Source organism: Scyliorhinus canicula, chromosome 5 (genome assembly GCF_902713615.1).
Source record: "Scyliorhinus canicula chromosome 5, sScyCan1.1, whole genome shotgun sequence".
NCBI lineage: Eukaryota > Metazoa > Chordata > Chondrichthyes > Carcharhiniformes > Scyliorhinidae > Scyliorhinus > Scyliorhinus canicula.
Window position 1 is genome coordinate 149,023,289 of NC_052150.1, and position 20,089 is coordinate 149,043,377.

Genomic DNA, 20,089 nt, shown 5'->3' on the forward strand with positions numbered 1-20,089 from the left:
ACAGACAGTGACCCAAGCCAGAATCGAACCTGGGACCCTGGAGCTGTGAAGCAATTGTGCTATCCACAATGCTACCGTGCTGCCCAGAACATCTGTAGTACATTACTTACAAACACTGATGTAAAAGTGTTTTAGAGAATATACAATCAGGCTTGGCTGTGAGCCCAGAAATCAGAAATTCATTAGCCTGTATAAACACCTGAGCTCCAGGGGAAACAGTGTGTCATTGACAACTCTCGCTCCTGTACTCTAAACTGTCAATATCACAAGGTTTATTCACATGATATATTTCAAGTGCTTGCAGTTTCAACCAGTTTTTCATTATTCTTTCATGAGATGTGGGCATCACTGACAAAGCCAGCTTTATTGCACATCGCAATTGTCTGTGAATTAATTGATCATTTACAGGGTGCACATGATTGACCCGTTTATTGGGTTGCTGTAAAAATGAGCTCTTTTCCCCTAGAAAGGCAGCACAGTGGATAGCACTGTGGCTTCACAGCGCCAGGGTCCCAGGTTCGATTCCCAACTGGGTCACTGTCGGTGCGGAGTCTGCATGTTCTCCCCATGTCTGCGTGGTTTTCCTCCGGGTGCTCCGGTTTCCTCCCACCGTCCAAAGACATGCAGGTTAGATGGATTGACCATGCTAAATTGCCCTTAGTGTCCAAAAAGGTTAGGAGGGGTTATTGGGTTACAGGGATAGGGTGGAAGTGAGGGCTTAAGTGGGTCGGTGCAGACTCAATGGTCTGAATGGCCTCCTTCTGCATTGTATCTTCTACGTTCTATGTTCTAAAAATGTTTAGTTATAAGTGAATTACTGTCTTTGGTCACGATAAGGCTCATTGCTTCTGTATAATGTATGGTAGGTGACGCACGTGAGATTGGATTGATAAAAGTTCAGCTAAGAAAGGTGGAGGGGAGTGGCATCTCAACTCCGATTGTCACACCAAAGAAGTTCAGCACCAATTAGGATAGGATCAGTAAGAGGGATATTTTTAAAACATGTTTTTATTCATTCACGGGATTTGGGCATCACTGGCTGGGCCAGAATTTATTGCCGATCCCCGAAGCCATTTAAGAGTCAACCACATTGCTGTGGATCTGGAGTCACATGTAGGTCAGACCAGGTCAGGACGACAGATTTCTTTCCCTAAAGGACATCAGTGAACCAGATAGATTTTTATGAAAAGTGAAAGTGATTTCATGGTCATATTTGGACTTAAGTCCAGATTTTATTGAATTCAAATTTCACCATCTGCCTTGGCGGAATTCGAACACGGGTCCCCAGAGCATGACTCTGGGTTTCTGGATTACTAGTCCAGCTACAAAACCACTACACCACCGCCTTCCCAAGGAGAGCACAAAATTCCTATTCAGGAGAATATTTTGAATAAACAAAGAAAGCTTATATCTGATGCCATGTGCTCACGGCTGTAAGACGCCAAAAAGAGGAGAGAAAATGCAGGGTTAAAACTATAAAGGAAATTAGGAAATTAAAGAGAGACCATGAAAAAATATTGGCAAGTAAGAATGAGAAAAGCCCAATGATGTTCCAAAAGTACCTAAAGAATAAGAGGATAATTTATTAAAGTGTAGGATATACTCAAAAAAATGTGGTGGCATAAACAGAGGAACAAATGAACGTATGAGTTAGGAGCTGTAGTGGGCCCCTTGAGCCTGCTCCACCATTTCATAAGATCATGGTTAATCTGATTATAACCTCAACTCTACTTCCTCATCTACCCCCTCTATCTTTTGACACCCTTGTCAAACAAGAATCTATCTAAGGCAGTCTTAGAAATAGTCAATGACGCAGCCCTTATTGCTCTCAGGGGAAGATCGTTACAAAGACTAACAGACCCTCTGAAAGAAAAAGATTCTCCTCCTCTCATCTTTAAAGAGAGACCTTGGACGGGATTCTCCCGCCAGTGGGATCCTCCGTTTTGCCGACGGTGTGGGCTGCCCCACAATGGGAAACCCCATTGACCGGCCAGCGTAATGGGGAATCCCACCGGCAGGTCAAGGCAGAAATGTGGCGCGCCTGGGGCGGAGAATCCAGCACCCCTTATTTTCAAATTGTGTCCTGGTTCTAGTTTCCCCGGCAACTCCCCACAGAATCCCTTATTTTTCAATAAGATCAACTCTCATTCTTCAAAACTCCAATGAATACAGGTCCAGCCTGCTCGACCTTTCCTTTTGAGATAACAATCCATTGCAGGTACGAGCTGAGTGAACCTTCTCCGAACTGCTAATGCAATTATATCCTTTCTTAAATAAGGAGTGGAAAAAAGTATTCAGTTCTTCAGATATAGTCTCAACAACACACTTCACAACTATAGTAAAACTTCCCTACTTCTATATTCCATTCCCCTTGCAATAAACGGCACCATTCAATTTGCCTTCCCAATCACTTGCTTCACTTGCACACTAACATTTTGTGATTCAGGTACCAGCTATGAACTCTGTACTGCAGAGTTCTGCAATCTCTATTCATTTAAATAGCATACTGCTTTTCTATTCTTCCTGCCAAAGTTTATACTTTTACATTTTCCCACATTATACTCCATCTGCCAATGTTTTTCCCAGTCATTTAAAATAGCTATAGCCTCTTGCAGACTCCCTGGGCACAATTCTCCCAAAACATTTCTAAGTGTGATCTCCAATGGGAATCACAGTGTGATTCCTGCTGGGTGGGGTGGTGCGATCAAGATCTCAATCCACCCAAACTTTTAAATTCTTTGGGTGGGTGGGAGGTGAGTTTAACACTGGCACTGAGAAAGACAGGGCCTAAACATGCCGGCAAGCCCAGATTCACAGACATGGGCACACCCCAATCTCAAAGTGACAATAAACGTCGCCTGCCCTCAACATCACAGGCTTCAGTGGGGTGTCAGTGCCCTCTCCCCCAACCACCATCCTCGTCGGCAACAACGGCCTCTCTTCTAAATAGTAGAAGCCCCATCAGTAATCCATGTGGCACTCTGCCAGTTACAACTTGAAAATTACCCATTTATCCCTACTCTCTGCTTCCTGTTTCTGCCTTGTGGTTCTGTCACAGGGGCATGGAGAGCAGACTTCAATGTCCTTCCACCCTCCTGCAGGGGACCTGTGCAGTGCCAGCAGAGTTGTTTCACTGCGATAAACTGGCCCTTAAATGAAGGCTTCATTTGCCTTAATTGCATGCCATTCCATTGAGTAAGTTGCCTTTACCTGTGGCATCCACTCCAGCAAACTAGCCCAGAGGTGGGACAACATCAAAGACAGGATTTTTCTCTAATTTTCCGGCACCGTCAGACTCCAAGCCAGTCTCCAGGAGACTGGGAAAATTCACCCCCTGGTACTTAAATATTTTTATTACGGGCAGCATGGTAGCACGTTGATTAGTAATGTTGCTTCACAGTGCCAGGGCCCCAGGTTCGATTCCCGGCTTGGGTCACTGCCTGTGCGGACTCTGCACGTTCTCCCCGTGTCTGCGTGGGCTGCCTCCGGATGCTCCCGTTTCCTCCCACAGTCCTCAAAGATGTACTGTTCGGTAATTTGGACATTCTGAATTCTCCCTCCATGTACCTGAACAGACTCTGAAATGTGGCGACTAGGGACTTTGCACGGTAACTTCATTGAAATGTTAATGTGAGCCTACTTGTGACAATAATTGATATTCAATACCACAATATTGCCTTCTTTATTATACACTGGCATACTAAGCTTTACACTGCATAATTTTAAGGTCATAGTTTTGAGGAACTGAAAATTGTTTTAAAAAAGCACGAGAAAGTTAGATGCATTTGATTTTGGTGAACTTGCTTGAGTAGTTTTGAAGGTGAGGTGAGGGGGACAATTTGAGCTTCTTTGTGATCTAGGTTTAAAAAGGCTTTATAATTAGTTATTCATAAATTCCAATGTCAAAGTCACAAAATGGCGACGGACTTCTTAATGATGGTAATAATCACCCATGATCTTCGTTATATTGGATCCTGCCAGCTCAGTCACTCTTATCAGTTCACCAGGCAGTGAGTGTATATATAGTCTTAGACCACTAAGTAATGCAGGATTATCCTTATCCTTGTCATATATTAGTTCATGCAGATAAAATTGGGACATTTCTGACATGGGTAGGTGATGTAAGCCTAAAATGACTTTAATCAGGCCACTGAAGTTTTCAATTCAATTCCCGATACAATTTTTACTGCTTCACATTTACGAGTTAATTATTGCGAAAGATTAAGAACGTGGCAATTGTAACGTTGTCTGCAATTTTGTGGCAGCTGGAGGCCATCAGACATCAATCTTTAATCCAGGTTTGCCCTACTTGTGGATCACACCCCAAACGTGGCTGATTATGCCAAGTATACAAATTGAATCATTTGAAAAGGAAAAGGATCGACTTGAAATCAATAAGAGTCAGCTCCTTGCTGTGAAATTATGGAGTAAAGCAGTGGAATTATCAAATCTGTCAAAATTATCAGAATTAATATTTCCATGAGGGTTTTCGAATCTCCTGCCTTAATCTTAGCAGAGGTTTTGTGGAAAGCCCAGAGAAACTGTAAATGACTACTTTCACTATTTCCCCAGAATTTCAGGATTTCCTTTGAATTTATAGTAGGTGATCAGGCAAAACCTCATGGAAATTACTGGCATCAGTTTCTAAATAAGAGCATATTATTCTCAGCAAACAATTACCAATCTTTCTTGAATTATGCCTTGTATGATATTTGATATTTGGATGAAACATGCAGAAGTATAAGATAGCTAAAAAGTGACCAGACACATAACTGGAATGAAAGATGTTTATTATTTTCGAATCGGTTTGTCATCTTGGGTTGTTTTCGCTGGAGCCGAGAAGGCTGAGGAGTGACCTGATCGAGATGTGCAAGATTATGAGGTGCGTGGACAGGGTGGATAGGGAGCAGCTTTTCCCCTTAGTTGAAGAGTCAGTTATGAGGGGACACAAGTTCAAGGTGAGGGGCAGGAAGTTTAGGGGGGATTTGAGGAAAAAGTTCTTTAGCCAGAGGATGGTGACAGTCTGGAACTCACTGCCTTGGAGGATGGTAAAGGCCGGAGGCCTCACATCCTTTAAAAAGTACCTGGATGAGCACTTGACACGTCATAACATCAAGACTATGTGCCAAGTGCTGGCAGATGGGATTAGTTAGGCAGGTCAAGTGGTTTTCATGCGTCGGTGCAGACTCGATGGGCCAAAGGGCCTCTTCTGCATTGTATTATTCTGTGATTCTGTGGTGCCACCATGTTAATGTAAGGCATTTGGAGTATTTGCATGGCATGAAAATTTACCATGATTTAAATAAAGTATCGACAATTACTGACGCTGCACACAACTAAGAGATTAATTCTCAAGTTAAATAATCAATGATTGGAAACAGTCTTACCTACAAGATACATTCCAATCCAGTCTCCAGCATCCACCTCTTCCTTGATGTCCCAACAGATGATGAGGTCCTGTGACTGGCCAATGGTATATCGGGAACTGCTGACCATTAGGGTGGAACGACTCCCTGAGTTCACCAGGTTTGTGTCGCTGTTTGCTCTTGGGATGGTGACAGCCATGTTGCGGAATTGCTCAGGATTGTAGCTGTACCTGAGGGGATCTTTGCATCGACGGCGGTTCTGCGAGTTTCGGGAAGGCGATGCCATAGCTGCCAAACCCAGAAACCTATTCTGGTATAAATTCTGAAATGATATAATTAGATTTTTAATACCCTCTCAAGGTTCTGGACCCAAGTTGCCATGCTTATCTATAATAATTACAGTTATGAATAAGTGAATGATGGTAGTTTGAGGACCAATATATTTACCAAACACTTTCTGCAGTTATTTTAATCGCTGTGATCAGTCATTCAAATAATACTTGTTAATTATCATGTTTCAGAACAAATAATTATTATTTATAAAATGGAAGTGCAACACTCATGAAATGTAATGGAATTAGGCAGCATGCTGCTTTAAGCATTTCTTGTCAAGAAAGTCATTTAAACACTAAGAATGGTACGCAAGGTTATTCCAGAAAGACAAAGAGTTGGAAAATCTATCAAAATGGTGTGAAGTGTGCCTGTTTCTTGCGCTTAGTGGAGAAATGAGCTTGACTCAAAGTAAATTAAAATGTATTCACGGAAAACATTCAATGATTGCTGCTCTTTTGGATAAATTCATAGAACATAGAACAGTACAGCACAGAACAGGCCCTTCGGCCCTCGATGTTGTGCCGAGCAATGATCACCCTACTCAAACCCACGTATCCACCCTATACCCGTAACCCAACAACCCCCCCCCCCCCTTTACATTACCTTTTAGGACACTACGGGCAATTTAGCATGGCCAATCCACCTAACCCGCACATCTTTGGACTGTGGGAGGAAACCGGAGCACCCGGAGGAAACCCATGCACACACGGGGAGGACGTGCAGACTCCACACAGACAGTGACCCAGCCGGGAATCGAACCTGGGACCCTGGAGCTGTGAAGCATTTATGCTAACCACCATGCTACCATGCTGCCCATGTCATGTTACCATCTGACATTCTTTCCATGTCAGCAGTTCAATCCCATCACCTCTGACATTGGAAAGCTAGAGTACATGGGCTGGATTGCAGCTATGTTGCAGGATCCGTCTGGTCTTGCAACCAGAAAGTCGGGTTGCCCCCGCACCTATCCTCCATCCGTTGGGGGGGGGGGGGGGGGCGAGCAGCTGTGCAGTGTAAAGGCTTTACCTGCAGATACCAGCTGCAGAATGGTCGGATCCGTGGCCACGCATGCGCAGCGCGACGGCCGACCCGGTCTGCCAAAAATTGCCCACCGTATCCAGCCTCCCCATCCCTGGACCATGCCCCACTAGTGTCCCCAGCCCCCCCCCCCCCCCCCACCCCCCCACCCCGGCCAGCGGAATGGCTCTCTCCCGAATGTGGCGGCGCTGGACTCAGTCCGCAGCCACCACATGAGCTCCCCGAACGGTCTGAGCACATGTGTCCCAAGCCATCAAGGACTCAGCCCATCAGGGGCGGAACATCGGAGGAGGGCCTCAGGTGATGTCCTGAGGCCGTCCATACGGCACGCAGTGTACTCCATGAGTACGCCATATTTGAGGGCGCGAGCATCACAAAAATGGCACCGTCCACGATTCCGGCGTAAACAGGGATTCTCCTGCCGTTTGCCAAATGTGATTTTGGCACCGGTGACCAGACAATCCCGCCCCATAACTTTACAAAGAATTTGATGAAATTGTTACCTATTAAGCATGCTAAAGTAAAGCCTCAGTTACAAAAAGAAATCTGGACTTCAAGTATCGTTATTAATTGCTTCTTCTATAAAGTTTTACCAAGAAGCAAACTTTGTAGTTATTGAACTATAGTGCCCACAATTTTTCAGTTTTTGTTAATTATTTCCCATTGCATCTTCTTCCAAAATGACAGTCAAAAGATATACAGTGAAATTCTCAGTTTGAGAGACTAAGTGCTGACGCCAGGACAGATTCGCGAGTGTTCGACATCGGCAAAAGCGGTGCCAGTCCCAAAGCGATTCAGGACCTGTTAATGGTCTAGCACTGGCACCACATGGAAACTGCAATTCCAATGCATTATGGCATCTGCCAGGGTTGGGACTGGCATTCGAGAGCCTGACCAGCTGCAGCCGTGCACAAGCACTCCATTCCCCACACTCACACTCCTTCTAGCCAACAAGATGGCACCCGGAAGAGTGCCACCCTGTTTCGCCGATGCGGAGCTTGAGACCATGCTGGATGCCGTGGACGAGAGGTGGGGCAACTTCCAAAAGTTGCCCAGGGTGGTAAAGTGCTGCTACCCACGGCTGCTATCCACCAGGCCTGGGTGCAGGTAGCAGAGACCGTGAGCGCTGTTAGCCCCACCTCCATGACCGGCCAGCGGTGTCGCAAGAAGCTGCATGATCCCCTCCGGATAGCCAGGGTGAATAACTAGGCCCGTGTCCCTGCCTTCACCCCTGACCCACACCCATAGCACCACCCCTCCACCCAAACCCCACCAGATGGACCGGTAGGCAGCGCTGGGCGGGGTTGGGCACGCAAGCAAGGGTGGGCCACCACCTTGTCCCTAGTACCAACCCCCGTCCCACACACCAGTAGCCCCATCCCCAAAGTGCGATCGAACCCCATCCACCAGCAGGCCGCCCACATCCAACCCCGCACCACATGCCAACAACCACACCGCCCGCCATGGCCGGGTGCCCGCCCTGCACACACAGGCCACCAGCCACTGACTCCCTATGCTGCCCTCATCCGAGTGTTCCACACTGCGTTATCTGCCCCCCCCCCCCTCCTAACTGGCAGCACCAGTTAGCAGGAGAGCACCGGAGCTCGCCCCGGCTGCATGCCTGTCCCCAGGAGTAGCCCGGGGCCTTTGGGCACCCTGAGGGAGGAGGAGATGCTGGGGCCCATGCTGGTGACACCCGCAGGGGATGAACACCGTAGCGGCAGTGAACCCCCCCCCCCCCCCACCAGTCCCTTGTGCATCCAGGCTCAGTCGCTGCAGAGATTGGCTGGAAAGGGGACTCAGGCCACAGGATGGGATTCGCAGCAGGCCGCCTCCGCCCCTGATGCAACCCCTGGGCATCCAATACAAGGATCACCTGGATGGACGGTGGAATGCGCTAGCAAGGGCAGGAGTTAGAGTCAGTCCAATGATGCGGAGCACCAGGCCTCATCATGGAGCGGGCCATCATCATCCTCCATCCCATGAACCAGACCTGCTGATACTGCTAACTGTAGTGAGGCAGATATGGAGCACAGAGGGGGGCGTAGGTGTTGGGGTGGTGTGGGTGCAAGGAGGGTGGATAGGTGCGGTGGTGATAGGGGGGGTGCAAGGAGGTGGAAAGGGGAAGGGGTTCTTGGAGAGGAGAGGGAAATGTGGGGGACTTGGGATGCGGTGGTAGGGCTGTTGGTTACCAGGCCGCCTAGTCAGTGAACCTAGAGGCAATTAGATTGCCCCATGCATGGCGGCTCTGGGGCACACAATGTAAGGCCTCCTGTGGCTGCGCAGGCCCCATACCCTGCCTGTCTTGGGCCTTCTCTGCATCATCCTCATTGGACAAGGCTGGCGTTCGTCCTCCTCTTCCAGCACGTCGCACTTCTGCTGCACAATGTTGTGGAGGACTGATCAGGTCCCACAATATGGGAACTCTCCTAACGCTATACTGGAGGGCCCCATCAAAGCAGTAAGACAACTGAACCGCATCTTGAGCACGCCGATGCACAGCTCGATCACATCCCTGGTCGCTGCATGGGCATTGTTGTAGCAGTTCTCCATATCGTTCTGTGGTCTCTGGATAGGCGTCATCATCCACAACCGCAGCGGATAACCCCTGTCACCTTAGTGGCCACCGGGACCGGAAATCCTCCCCGCATTGCCAGATGCGCCACGACCAAGCAGAGATGTCGCACGGTCCCCCTGCTTAGCCAGACACTCTCAATACGGCAGGTCCTCGAAGACAGACACTGCTAATATTCATGAGGCGTGATGTGCGCCTCCTTTCCACCTCCTACTTGACCTGTTGGGCGGCCGGCTCTCTACCCTCACTGGCTGGCCCCTGTTCCCCAAGGGCAGGTTCTGGTACTGCAGGGCCCTCTCCGAGTAGCTCCGGCTCGTCCTCCCTCAGTGCATCTGCCAGCTCTGCGGCGCCCAGGATGATGGCAACCATTCCTGGTTGGATACCAAAATTCATTGTCTACAGGGGTAAAGTGTGGACGTGTTAGCATGGTGAGTATCTTCGTCCCCGATCAGGCCCAGCAGGTTACACGGTGGCATTGCAGCCCCTGCCCCCACATGCCTCCATCCTTCCTCCCCCCGTCACATCCCCACACCTACCCCCGGCCGTTCCCTCAGCACTCTGCACTGGACCCCTACTGTCGGTGCCCGACACTGGTGAGGCCTCTGACCCCAGCACCCATCCTTGACAGCAGGGGAACTGGTGGCAGGCCCTGCACATGCCAACTGTACGTTCTGCAACCCTGTCTGGTGCCCTCCTGTGGGATCTACTCTGGCTGTCCGTGGGTGAACCATGTGATGTCACACTGGCAGGTTGGTGCCCAGTTGTTGGTGGGTGGGGGTACCCATATAATCGTGTTGTTCTGTACAACCATGGGCCATCGTGGGCGATTAGTGGGGTGCGCAGAAAGATGGCCGCCATGCAGGTAGCGACAATGACGGCCTGTGCTGGACACCCTGACCCTGCAGCCTACCCTCTGGTCACCCCTTGCTACTCCCCCCGACCCTGGCAGATGCCGCCCCCCCCACCCAGCCAGTGGCAGCCCACCGTTACGCCCTTGGGAACATGTCCTATCTCATCTCTCTACCTCAGGAGCAATGGCAACCTGTTTCCCGATTTTATATGCCACAAGTGAATCTCGCCATTGGTAATTCCTCCTGGCAGAGGCAGAGCATCACTGGAGGCCCGGTGAATACCGGGGTGGGCCCGGTAATGATATGCCAATGGCGTTCTCTGTACAATTTGTATGACCAGGCCGATGTGCGACATTGAACACATTCACACTGCTGTTGAAAGGCCGGAGCATCGCATTCCATTTGGCGCCCGGCACCGGCCGTGATTTTCGGCGGACATGCGATTCTTCACCCAAACGTGCTTCTTCATTCCGGCGTCAGTCGACGGAGAACCCCAGCCATATTGTCTCACACCGACAATACTCTGCTTTCTTCCCACGCAAGCTACAATTAAAATCACTACCGAAAGGACATCAAGATAATTTAACAACTGGCTTGCTTCATAAACTTTTGAAAAAGAATTGAACATATACACTGAAAATTAATGCCTACATTTCACCATTTCTGTGCAGTTTTAATGAGAGAAATGGATTTTGGTGCCCCCAGACATGTTAATGGACTGCCAATGAGTTTCTCTCAAGTGGCAACTAGGGAACTAAGGTGATTTGAACTAAAGAGCATCCATGTGCATGTGCTTTAGTCCTGAATGCAGGTTTAATTTATTGTAAGGGAGGTGTCAAAGATTCAGACGGGGCAGCACGGTAGCATAGTGGTTAGCACAAATGCTTCACAGCTCCAGGGTCCCAGGTTCGATTCCCGGCGTGGGTCACTATCTGTGTGGAGTCTGCACATTCTCCCTGTGTCTCCGTGGGTTTCCTCCGGGTGCTCCGGTTTCCTCCCACAGTCCAAAGATGTGCAGGTTAGGTGGATTGGACATGCTAAATTGCCCTTGGTGTCCAAATTGCCCTTAGTGTGAGGTGGGGCTATTGGGTTATGGGGATAGGGTGGAGGTATGGCCTTGGGTAGGGTGCTCTTTCCAAGAGCCGGTGCAGACTCGATGGGCCGAATGGCCTCCTTCTGCACTGTAAATTCTATAATTCTAAATTCTAAAATGTGTAGTGGGGTTTGAACTAAGGTTGTAGTGGATCTCAGCCTTCAGTCCTGATATGAGACAAACCATCTTTTCCACAAAATAACAGGAATAAAACCATTTCATAAAACTAATCCCCCTTCATTTGTGAATGGAAAATAACTTGTGACTTCTGAACTCTTAAAAAATATATCCAAATTCTTGCTGTCTCCTAATCTCCATCCCAGTGAAGGGAACTACCATGACCAAAAATAATGTGAGCTTCCAGCAACAAAAACGTTAAACAAATGAAGCAAAAAGTTTATAATTTTAGCCAAAATAAAACAAAATAGGAGGTGCCATTTTCACATTATGTAATATTTCAATATACATTTATAGTTGGAAAATAAAATAGATTGTTGTTCAATCGAAGATTATTTAACAGTTAACACACATTTAGCCATGCTTCCAAATAACAAAATAGACCGAAATCCAGCCAGTCCACAATGACATTAGCCAGCCTAGATTATCATGTGGTAAGCAGAAGAAAGATAGCTAGTCCATGGGGCAAAATATTCATGGATATAAATGAGTCTCTTTCACATGATTAGACCTTGTAGTATACATACTTATATGGCTACTAGCAGTAAAGTCGTCATAGTCCCAGATGACCATAGGCTGCTTTCCCGTTTGAGGGGGGGAGAGCTGACTGGTGGTTATTAAGCCTGAGGATCACCACACCTCAAGCGAGGGGAAAGGTTGAGAAAGGTTTGTGAATGACCTCAGCCAATGCACGAGCCCTCATTGTTGGCCTTACTCTGCACAACAAACTAGCTATCCAGCCAACTGAGCTAAATCGGCACTCGAGCAGTTAATAAAATCTTCTTGTTAAAATATGCAAGACACAGAACCAATTTGTAAAACTATACACAACATCTTACAACACGGTGGCAGCTACCAGACAACCCAGAACCTGGAAGCTGGAGAAGAAATTTTAAACCGGGAGATTTTTTTTTAAAGCAGCATTCTTACTTGACAAAAAGCACCAGATGTGATAGCGCAGAAGGAGGTCGCTAGAGAAAATTTCCAAAACAGAATTGGAGGCAGAAATAAAACTCCACACTGAAACAAATGACTCTATTGAATCCTGTGGAAGTCCAGCTTCAATACTGAAAGAGTGTCGTATCATAAAACCTGGTCGGGATGAACTAAATATTAAGTTCTTGGCCAGAACAAATTTTTTAAAAAGCTTTTATGTCAGCAGCAGTCAGAATTGCCATTTTAAAATGCACAGAGAACAGCATGAGTCCCAAGTAGGTGCTTGAATACATGCCAGCCAAGATCGCTCTGAATGATAAATAAATAAATAAATAATCGGCATTGTAAACCCTAGCAAAAGCTGGGAATCAAAGGTTTCAAGACCCGAGAAACCCGACAATGTAGGGAAACCCCACAACAGTCAATCTGGGGAATTCATGCTGAAAGTTTTAAACCAAGAAATCACAAACACCATTACTGTGGGAGCCAGCTGAAACTGGAAAACATGGAACCCTCATTGAGAAGAATCATAGAACATAGAACATAGAACAGTACAGCACAGAACAGGCCCTTCGGCCCTCGATGTTGTGCCGAGCAATGATCACCCTACTCAAACCCACGTATCCACCCTATACCCGTAACCCAACAACCACCCCCTTAACCTTACTTTTTAGGACACTACAGGCAATTTAGCATGGCCAATCCACCTAACCCGCACATCTTTGGACTGTGGGAGGAAACCGGAGCACCCGGAGGAAACCCACGCACACACGGGGAGGACGTGCAGACTCCGCACAGACAGTGACCCAGCTGGGAATCGAACCTGGGACCCTGGAGCTGTGAAGCATTTATGCTAACCACCATGCTACCGTGCTGCCCTAAATATTGCAGTGCCATCTTGGATTTCCTTACAGAAATTAAAACAGCATACGTGTTTAAAGTTTAATGACCATGGATCAAAAAACTACATTACCAGATAGGTTTGTACTCATCCAATGCCCAGATTGGTCAAATAATTGGGAACATTGGAGAAAGAGATTCCTTAGACACATGATTGCTTCAGATCTAGATAAAAAAGACAGAAGCTGAATAGATTAACACACTGATGTATTCAGTAGGTCCAATAGCTGATGACAAGGAATCAATAATTCCTCAGCAAAATTTGATGAAGTTTGAAATTCATTTTTTTGTATATTTTAATTTGAGCAGTTAAAAGATCCTGGAAACAGCTTAGTTTAACAAATGTGCCAACAGCCAGGAAACCTGTTGACTCCTTTATTAATGAGCTTTACAGAATGGCTGAAGGTTGGGATTGAAGTCAGAGCTAATCAGGGAGAGAATTGTTGATGGAGTGGCCAACAGTGAACTCTCAGACATACTTAAAGCCAAGGAACATTTGACCCTTGAAAAGGCCATTCAGATTGTCAGGCAACCCAAAATCTGCGAACAAAACAGATCCGTCTAAAGAGGAAAAAGCAAGCCATGGTTCAGAACAACGGCCATTGTCCAACTAGTAAAACAGCAGAAGAGCAGGGCCACTCCATGCCAAAGGAAACAATACTTTAAACTAACCATATTTGAGAGTGGGTGAATACGCCAGCACTATGGATCCATCCCTGCAATCACCCCTCCAACAAATGTGACCAATGTCTGGCAGTATCAGCAAAGTGTTTTCATTGCAACCTCATGGGAAAGGTGGGAAAGCTATGCAAAGCTAAAACAACCAGACACAGGATCCCAAGACAGTACGTGAGGCTGAGGTACCACACCAAGGGGAGACACAACCATGCTTCTTTGGTGAGGTCAAAGATCGGATTTTCATTCTGGAATGCGGAAATCTCAGTTAATGGTCATCTCGCAAAGATTGGACAAGGGAGCTAATGTTACGGTCAACTAAGACAAGGAATGGTGGCTGAGGTATCAGGTTATGAACTACAGACACCCACTGTTTGGGTCTGGAGGAATACAACTTCTGGCTATTGGCATGACTCGAGAACCACTAAGGTATGAATTAAGGTATTAACGTACCTGAATCTTTTTTAAATGACCAAAGTCATCAAAACAATCTAGAGTGTGAATTACACCGAAATGTAAGATCTCGAGAAACCCAACAGAAAAGATATTCTCGCCTGGGATTTCAACTCTGAGTTGTCTTCAGTTTTGCAAAGCCGGTTTGTCCATTTTCTTTTCTGGCAGGTGCCAGAAGCTCCTCATTGGTCAGACTAAACAAGCACTCAGATGGTTACCATGACACCGAGAGTGAAGGAAAGACAAGAGAGGACACAGCAGCAAGAAGAGCCTCAACCTCCGCCTCCACCATCTGTTTGTAAGTAATTCAAGACATACTGACCCAGATGCTGCAACCTCTGGTCAGTACAACAGTTAGCCAAATGATGTGGGAACAGAGAAGCAGAAACCGACCACACCTCAGTAAAGCAAGGAAGCAAACCATTGAGAATGTTGTCGCACAGAAGGCTAAACTGCAAGGTGAACCCATTGATAAGACACACCGATACAATAGGAAGGGACAGCTTCCATTCCAGCATTGTGGTGAACTGCACGAATGTGTACTGTGCACTAGACCCAAGCTGAGAATTTGTTCTCCCCCATAAGGAATGGGATAAATCAATTATCATCGATAACACAAGGTGGGGAATTGAGAAGCAGTGGTTCAACTCCAAAGAACGAAAAAAGAGAATTTGGATTAGCCAACTAAACGCAGAATGACATTGTTCAAAGCAAGCTCCCATTCAACAATGTTTAACCCACGGCAACGGTGCCTACCACTCCTCCAACTGTTGTAAACGCAAGATCTCAAAGAATTATAATACTTCCAGACCACCTGAACCTGTAAAGACAGAGACTTGAAGGGGGGTGGGGGGAGAGGGGGGGGGAGAAAGGGTAGCAGAAGTAATGTAAATATGTTGGGTAAACATGATTGCATTGGAAATATGTTAGATTAAGACTTCTGCTGATGTGTAATATTAAGGTCTGGCATAGAAATTGTTAACTTGGGATTGAATACAGTACTGCCAACATGTGATAAAAAGGAACTCATGACACAAGTCTAGAGGACTGGACAGAGATGTTTGTAGAGGCAAGCATGGAGACAGCTTAGACCTCTTACTGTATGTATGTATATAGGTACTTGTGGTTAATAAACAGTTACTGTTAAACTGTATAAGACTCAGAATCTCTAACTACACAAAACTTACAACACTGTTTTCTTTCGCTTTCTTCCACACATTTTCTCTTAATTGCTTTCTAAGATTTTAATAAAAGTATCTAATCTTTGCTTAGAGGCTCCATTCTTACCTCGCTCCCTGATGGTGCGAAAGTTCCACTGTGGAACGGGACCTTGAGGCCACAGGTTGGTCAACTCGATTCACACAACAGAACTCTGAGTCCTGCCAATACAATCAGCAGGGAGAGAGGTAAGCATGGAACTTGTAAACATATTATAAAAGCAGTGCTTTATCATTGTAAGTCAATGGGCTGGAACTAAATGGGAAAGTAGTTACATATCTGAGACGCGCAAAGGATTAAAATACTCCCTCTTCATCTCTGGGATTTAACTGCAAATCGAGTTCAGACTGATGGATTGGAAGTCTATTCTCTGTCTGACAGCTGTCACTATTTGAAGTAAATTTGAGCACTTTTAATCAAAACCATTAACTAATTAAAATACTGGATCCAAATCCATGGCCTGACATTAGCTTTTACTTTGCATTAATTGATGTCCTGACTTAGCAGCTGCTGTGGTAAGAAATGGAAACATTCACAAAGGTTTTCCCAGGGTCAGCCTCGAGGTTTTACTGTTAATATAAGACCGTAAGAAAAAGGAGGAAGATTATACCGTCGAGCCTGCACCACCATTCAATAGGATCATGGCTGATCCAACATTCCTCACGTCCACTTTCCTGCCCTTTCCCTGTGTGGTAAACACCACTGGTCTTACGGTACTGCCACTGTATGTCAGGTACAAGGGGACATAAATTTAAGATAAATGGTGGAAGATATAGAGGGGATGTCAGAGGTAGGTTCTTTACCCAGAGAGTAGTGGGGGCATGGAATGCACTGCCTGTGGTAGTAGTTGAGTCGGAAAAGTTAGGGACCTTCAAGCGGCTATTGGATAGGTACTTGGATTAGGGTAGAATAATGGAGTGTAGGTTAACTTCTTAAGGGCAGCACGGTAGCATTGTGGATAGCACAATTGCTTCACAGCTCCAGGGTCCCAAGTTCGATTTCGACTTGGGTCACTGTCTGTGTGGAGTCTGCACATCCTCCCCGTGACTGCGTGGGTTTCCTCCGGGTACTCCGGTTTCCTCCCACAGTCCAAAGATGTGTAGGTTGGGTGGATTGGCCATGAAAAATTGTCCAAAATTCTATGATTAACCTAGGACAAAAGTTCGGCGCAACATCGTGGGCCGAAGGGCCTGTTCTGTGCTGTATTTCTCTATCTCTATCTATCTATCTATTCCCTGCCTGCTGGTTCCTGAAAATGAAAAAAATGAAATGAAAATCGCTTATTGTCACGAGTAGGCTTCAATGAAGTTACTGTGAAAAGCCCCTAGTCACCACATTCCGGCGCCTGTCCGGGGAGGCTGGTACGGGAATCGAACCGTGCTGCTGGCCTGCTTGGTCTGCTTTAAAAGCCAGCGACTTAGCCTGGTGAGCTAAACCAGCCCCTACCCAGCCCCTCCCAGCAGAGGGCGTATAAAAGTGTATGCTCTCCTGCGCTGCTCCCATTCTGGTTCCAGCTGCAGGAGGCTCAACATCTTGTGCAATAAAGCCTCAATAGTTTCACCATTCTCGTTTCGTGGTCATTGATGGCACATCAATTTTTGCACAAGATTTTACGAGATGAACGTCTTGATCAAGCCTGATCGCCTGGAGCTGAATCCTCACGCAGCCGAAGCCGAAGTATCCTGCTTCGAAGGATACCTCAGAGCAGCCACTGAAGAACTCTCAAATCCGCAGAAGCTCTAGATCCTCTACTCACGGGTGAGCCCACAAGTTTTACTAAAGGGACAGTACATTAAGTCGGTGAATCAAGTGTATGCCAGGCACCTCCTGGCCATGAGACGGCAACTCCCGGGGGAGTCTCAGGACGATTGTTTGCGGGCACTACGGATACTCGGTAGGAACTGTAACTGCCAGGTAGTTTCGGCAGTCCAACCCACTGAACTATTAATCAGAGACTCTTATGTCACAGGAATTAAGTCTACTTACGTTCGCCAGCGGCTATTGGAAGGGGGTACGCGCGACCTTGCAGAGACTGTGCAGCTTGCTAACTCCCTTGAAGTAGCCTCCCGTAATCTGGAGGCCTACACCTCTGACCACGCAGCACCCTCGTGGGCATCGTGGGCCCCACCAGCGGCCGACCCGATTGCACCGCAAGCCTGCGCCGCGCGGCAGTCGACCAACTCCGAAGGGCCCAAATGTTATTTTTGTGGCCAGTGCAAACATCCCAGGCAGTGCTGCCCGGCACGGAGCGCGACCTGCAACGAGTGTGGGAAGAAGGGGCACTTTGTTTCCGTTTGCAAGGCCCGGTCGGTCGCCACTGTTTCCAGGCCCAGCATCACTACACCCCCCACGTGTGATCCAGGGGTGCCGCCATCTTCTCCACCACAAGCCACGTGCAGCCCGTGGGCGCTTCCATATTTGATGTCGCCCGCCATGTGCGCCCTGTGGGCGCCACCATCTTGGACTGCGCCTCAGGAACCCTGCTCATCTGGCCGTTCGCGGCCCGCCGATGCCTCCGCCACAGCTGATCAGCCCGGGACTTCCCAACATCTTCCGCAGCTGACTTCCATCACCCTTGATCAGTCTCGGCCCCGCAACCTCGTGACCGCTACGACGACGGTAAAGATCAACGAACACGAGACGACCTGCCTCTTTTACTCCGGGAGCACAGAGTTTCATCCACCCTGCTACGGTAAGGTGCTGCTCCCTCCCGGTACTCCCCGTCACCTGGAAAATCTCCCTGGCCTCCGGATCCCATTCCGTGCAAATCTGCGTCGCGACCCCCACCGTTCAGGGCGTAGAGTATAGCGACTTCAAGCTCTATGTTCTCCCCCATCTCTGTGCTGCCCTGTTACTAGCTCTCGATTTTCAATGTCACCTCCAAAGCCTTACTCTGAAATTTGGCGGACCCCTGTCCCCCCCCCTCACTGTTTGTGGCCTCACGGCCCTTAAGGTCGAGCCGCCTTCACTGTTCGCAAACCTTACCCTCAACTGTAAATCCATCGCCACAAGGAGCAGACGGTACAATGCGCAGGACAGGACCTTTATCAAGTCAGAAGTCCAACGGCTTCTGCGGGACGGGATCATTGAGGCAGTAACAGCCCCTGGAGAGCTCAAGTGGTGGTAGTCAAGACTGGGGAAAAACACAGGATGGTCATCGACTAGAGTCAGACCATCAATCGGTACACACAGCTCGATGCATACCCTCTCCCACGCATATCTGACATGGTCAATCAGATTGCACAGTATAGAGTCTTCTCCACAGTTGACTTGAAGTCTGCCTACCACCAGGTCCCCATGCGCCTGGAGGACCACCAATACACTGCATTCGAAGCGGATGGCCGCCTCTATCACTTCCTTAGAGGTCCCTTCGGCGCCACCAATGGGGTCTCAGTCTTTCAGCGAGAGATGGACCGAATGGTTGACCAGTACGGGCTGCGGACCACCTTCCCGTACCTAGATAATGTCACCATCTGTGGCCACGACCAGCAGGACCATGACGCAAACCTCCAAAAATTCCTAGATACCGCCAAACTCCTTAACCTCACCTACAATAAGGAGAAATGCGTTTTCCGCACCAACCTCTTAGCCATCCTTGGCTACGTAGTGGAAAATGGCGTCCTAGGGCCCGACCCCAACCGCATGTGCCCCCTCCTGGAACTCCCCCTCCCCCACTGCCCCAAGACCCTGAAACGATGCCTGGGGTTTTTCTCATATTACGCACTCCCAACATGGCTGACAGTTCATGGGCCCATCCTCCTCCAGAAGCATGTGAGGAGCGATACATCGGATCCCTTGGTTGAGAAAGTCCACCTCCTCCATGCGAACCCACAGTACGCCTACATGGCACACCCGAAACGTAGGGTGACAGGACACAGTCTCCCTCCGGGACCTGGCACCCGCTGGGTCCCCACCAACAACCCCCGAACTGGTACCACTTCTCCCCTCTCCGGTTGCCTCCCGTACCCCTGCGCCACCCACCCTCCTGCCAGCGAACCTCACCGCAGCTCCCACCCCAGCAGTATCCGTCCCCTCACTGGATCCACTACGGGGTAACGATGGAGAGGACAACATGCTCCCGGAGTCACAGGTGGCCACATTGGCGCCCACACCACCACCAGGACTGAGGCGATCTCAGCTGAGGGCCAAAGCCCCCAACAGGCTAAATCTGTAATGTTGTTCTTCACCCCTGCCGGACTCTTTTTAAACAGGGGGTGAATGTGGTAAACACCACTGGTAACACACTACACATATTATGGTACTGCCACTGTATTACAGGTACCACAGTAATCCCAGCGGCTGGCTCCTCCCAGCAGGCGCCGTATAAAAGTGTACGCTCCCATTCTGGTTCCAGCTGCCAGAGGCTCAATATCCTGTGCAATAAAGCTACAATTGTTTCACCATTCTCGTCTCGTGGTCATTGATCCTAAATAGACACAAGGGGCAGAATTCTCCGCTCCCGCGATAAATCGGG

The 20,089-nt window shown here is 48.0% G+C and overlaps 1 protein-coding gene across 1 annotated transcript in view; it reads right to left on the reverse strand.

The window, feature by feature from the left end:
- The window catches only part of LOC119966320 (E3 ubiquitin-protein ligase HECW1-like), a 664,661-nt gene that overhangs the window by 518,281 nt on the left and 126,291 nt on the right, over positions 1–20,089 (reverse strand). Inside the window, 1 exon segment of the mRNA XM_038797802.1 lies at positions 5,388–5,688. Coding sequence (XP_038653730.1) covers positions 5,388–5,688 — 301 coding nt within the window.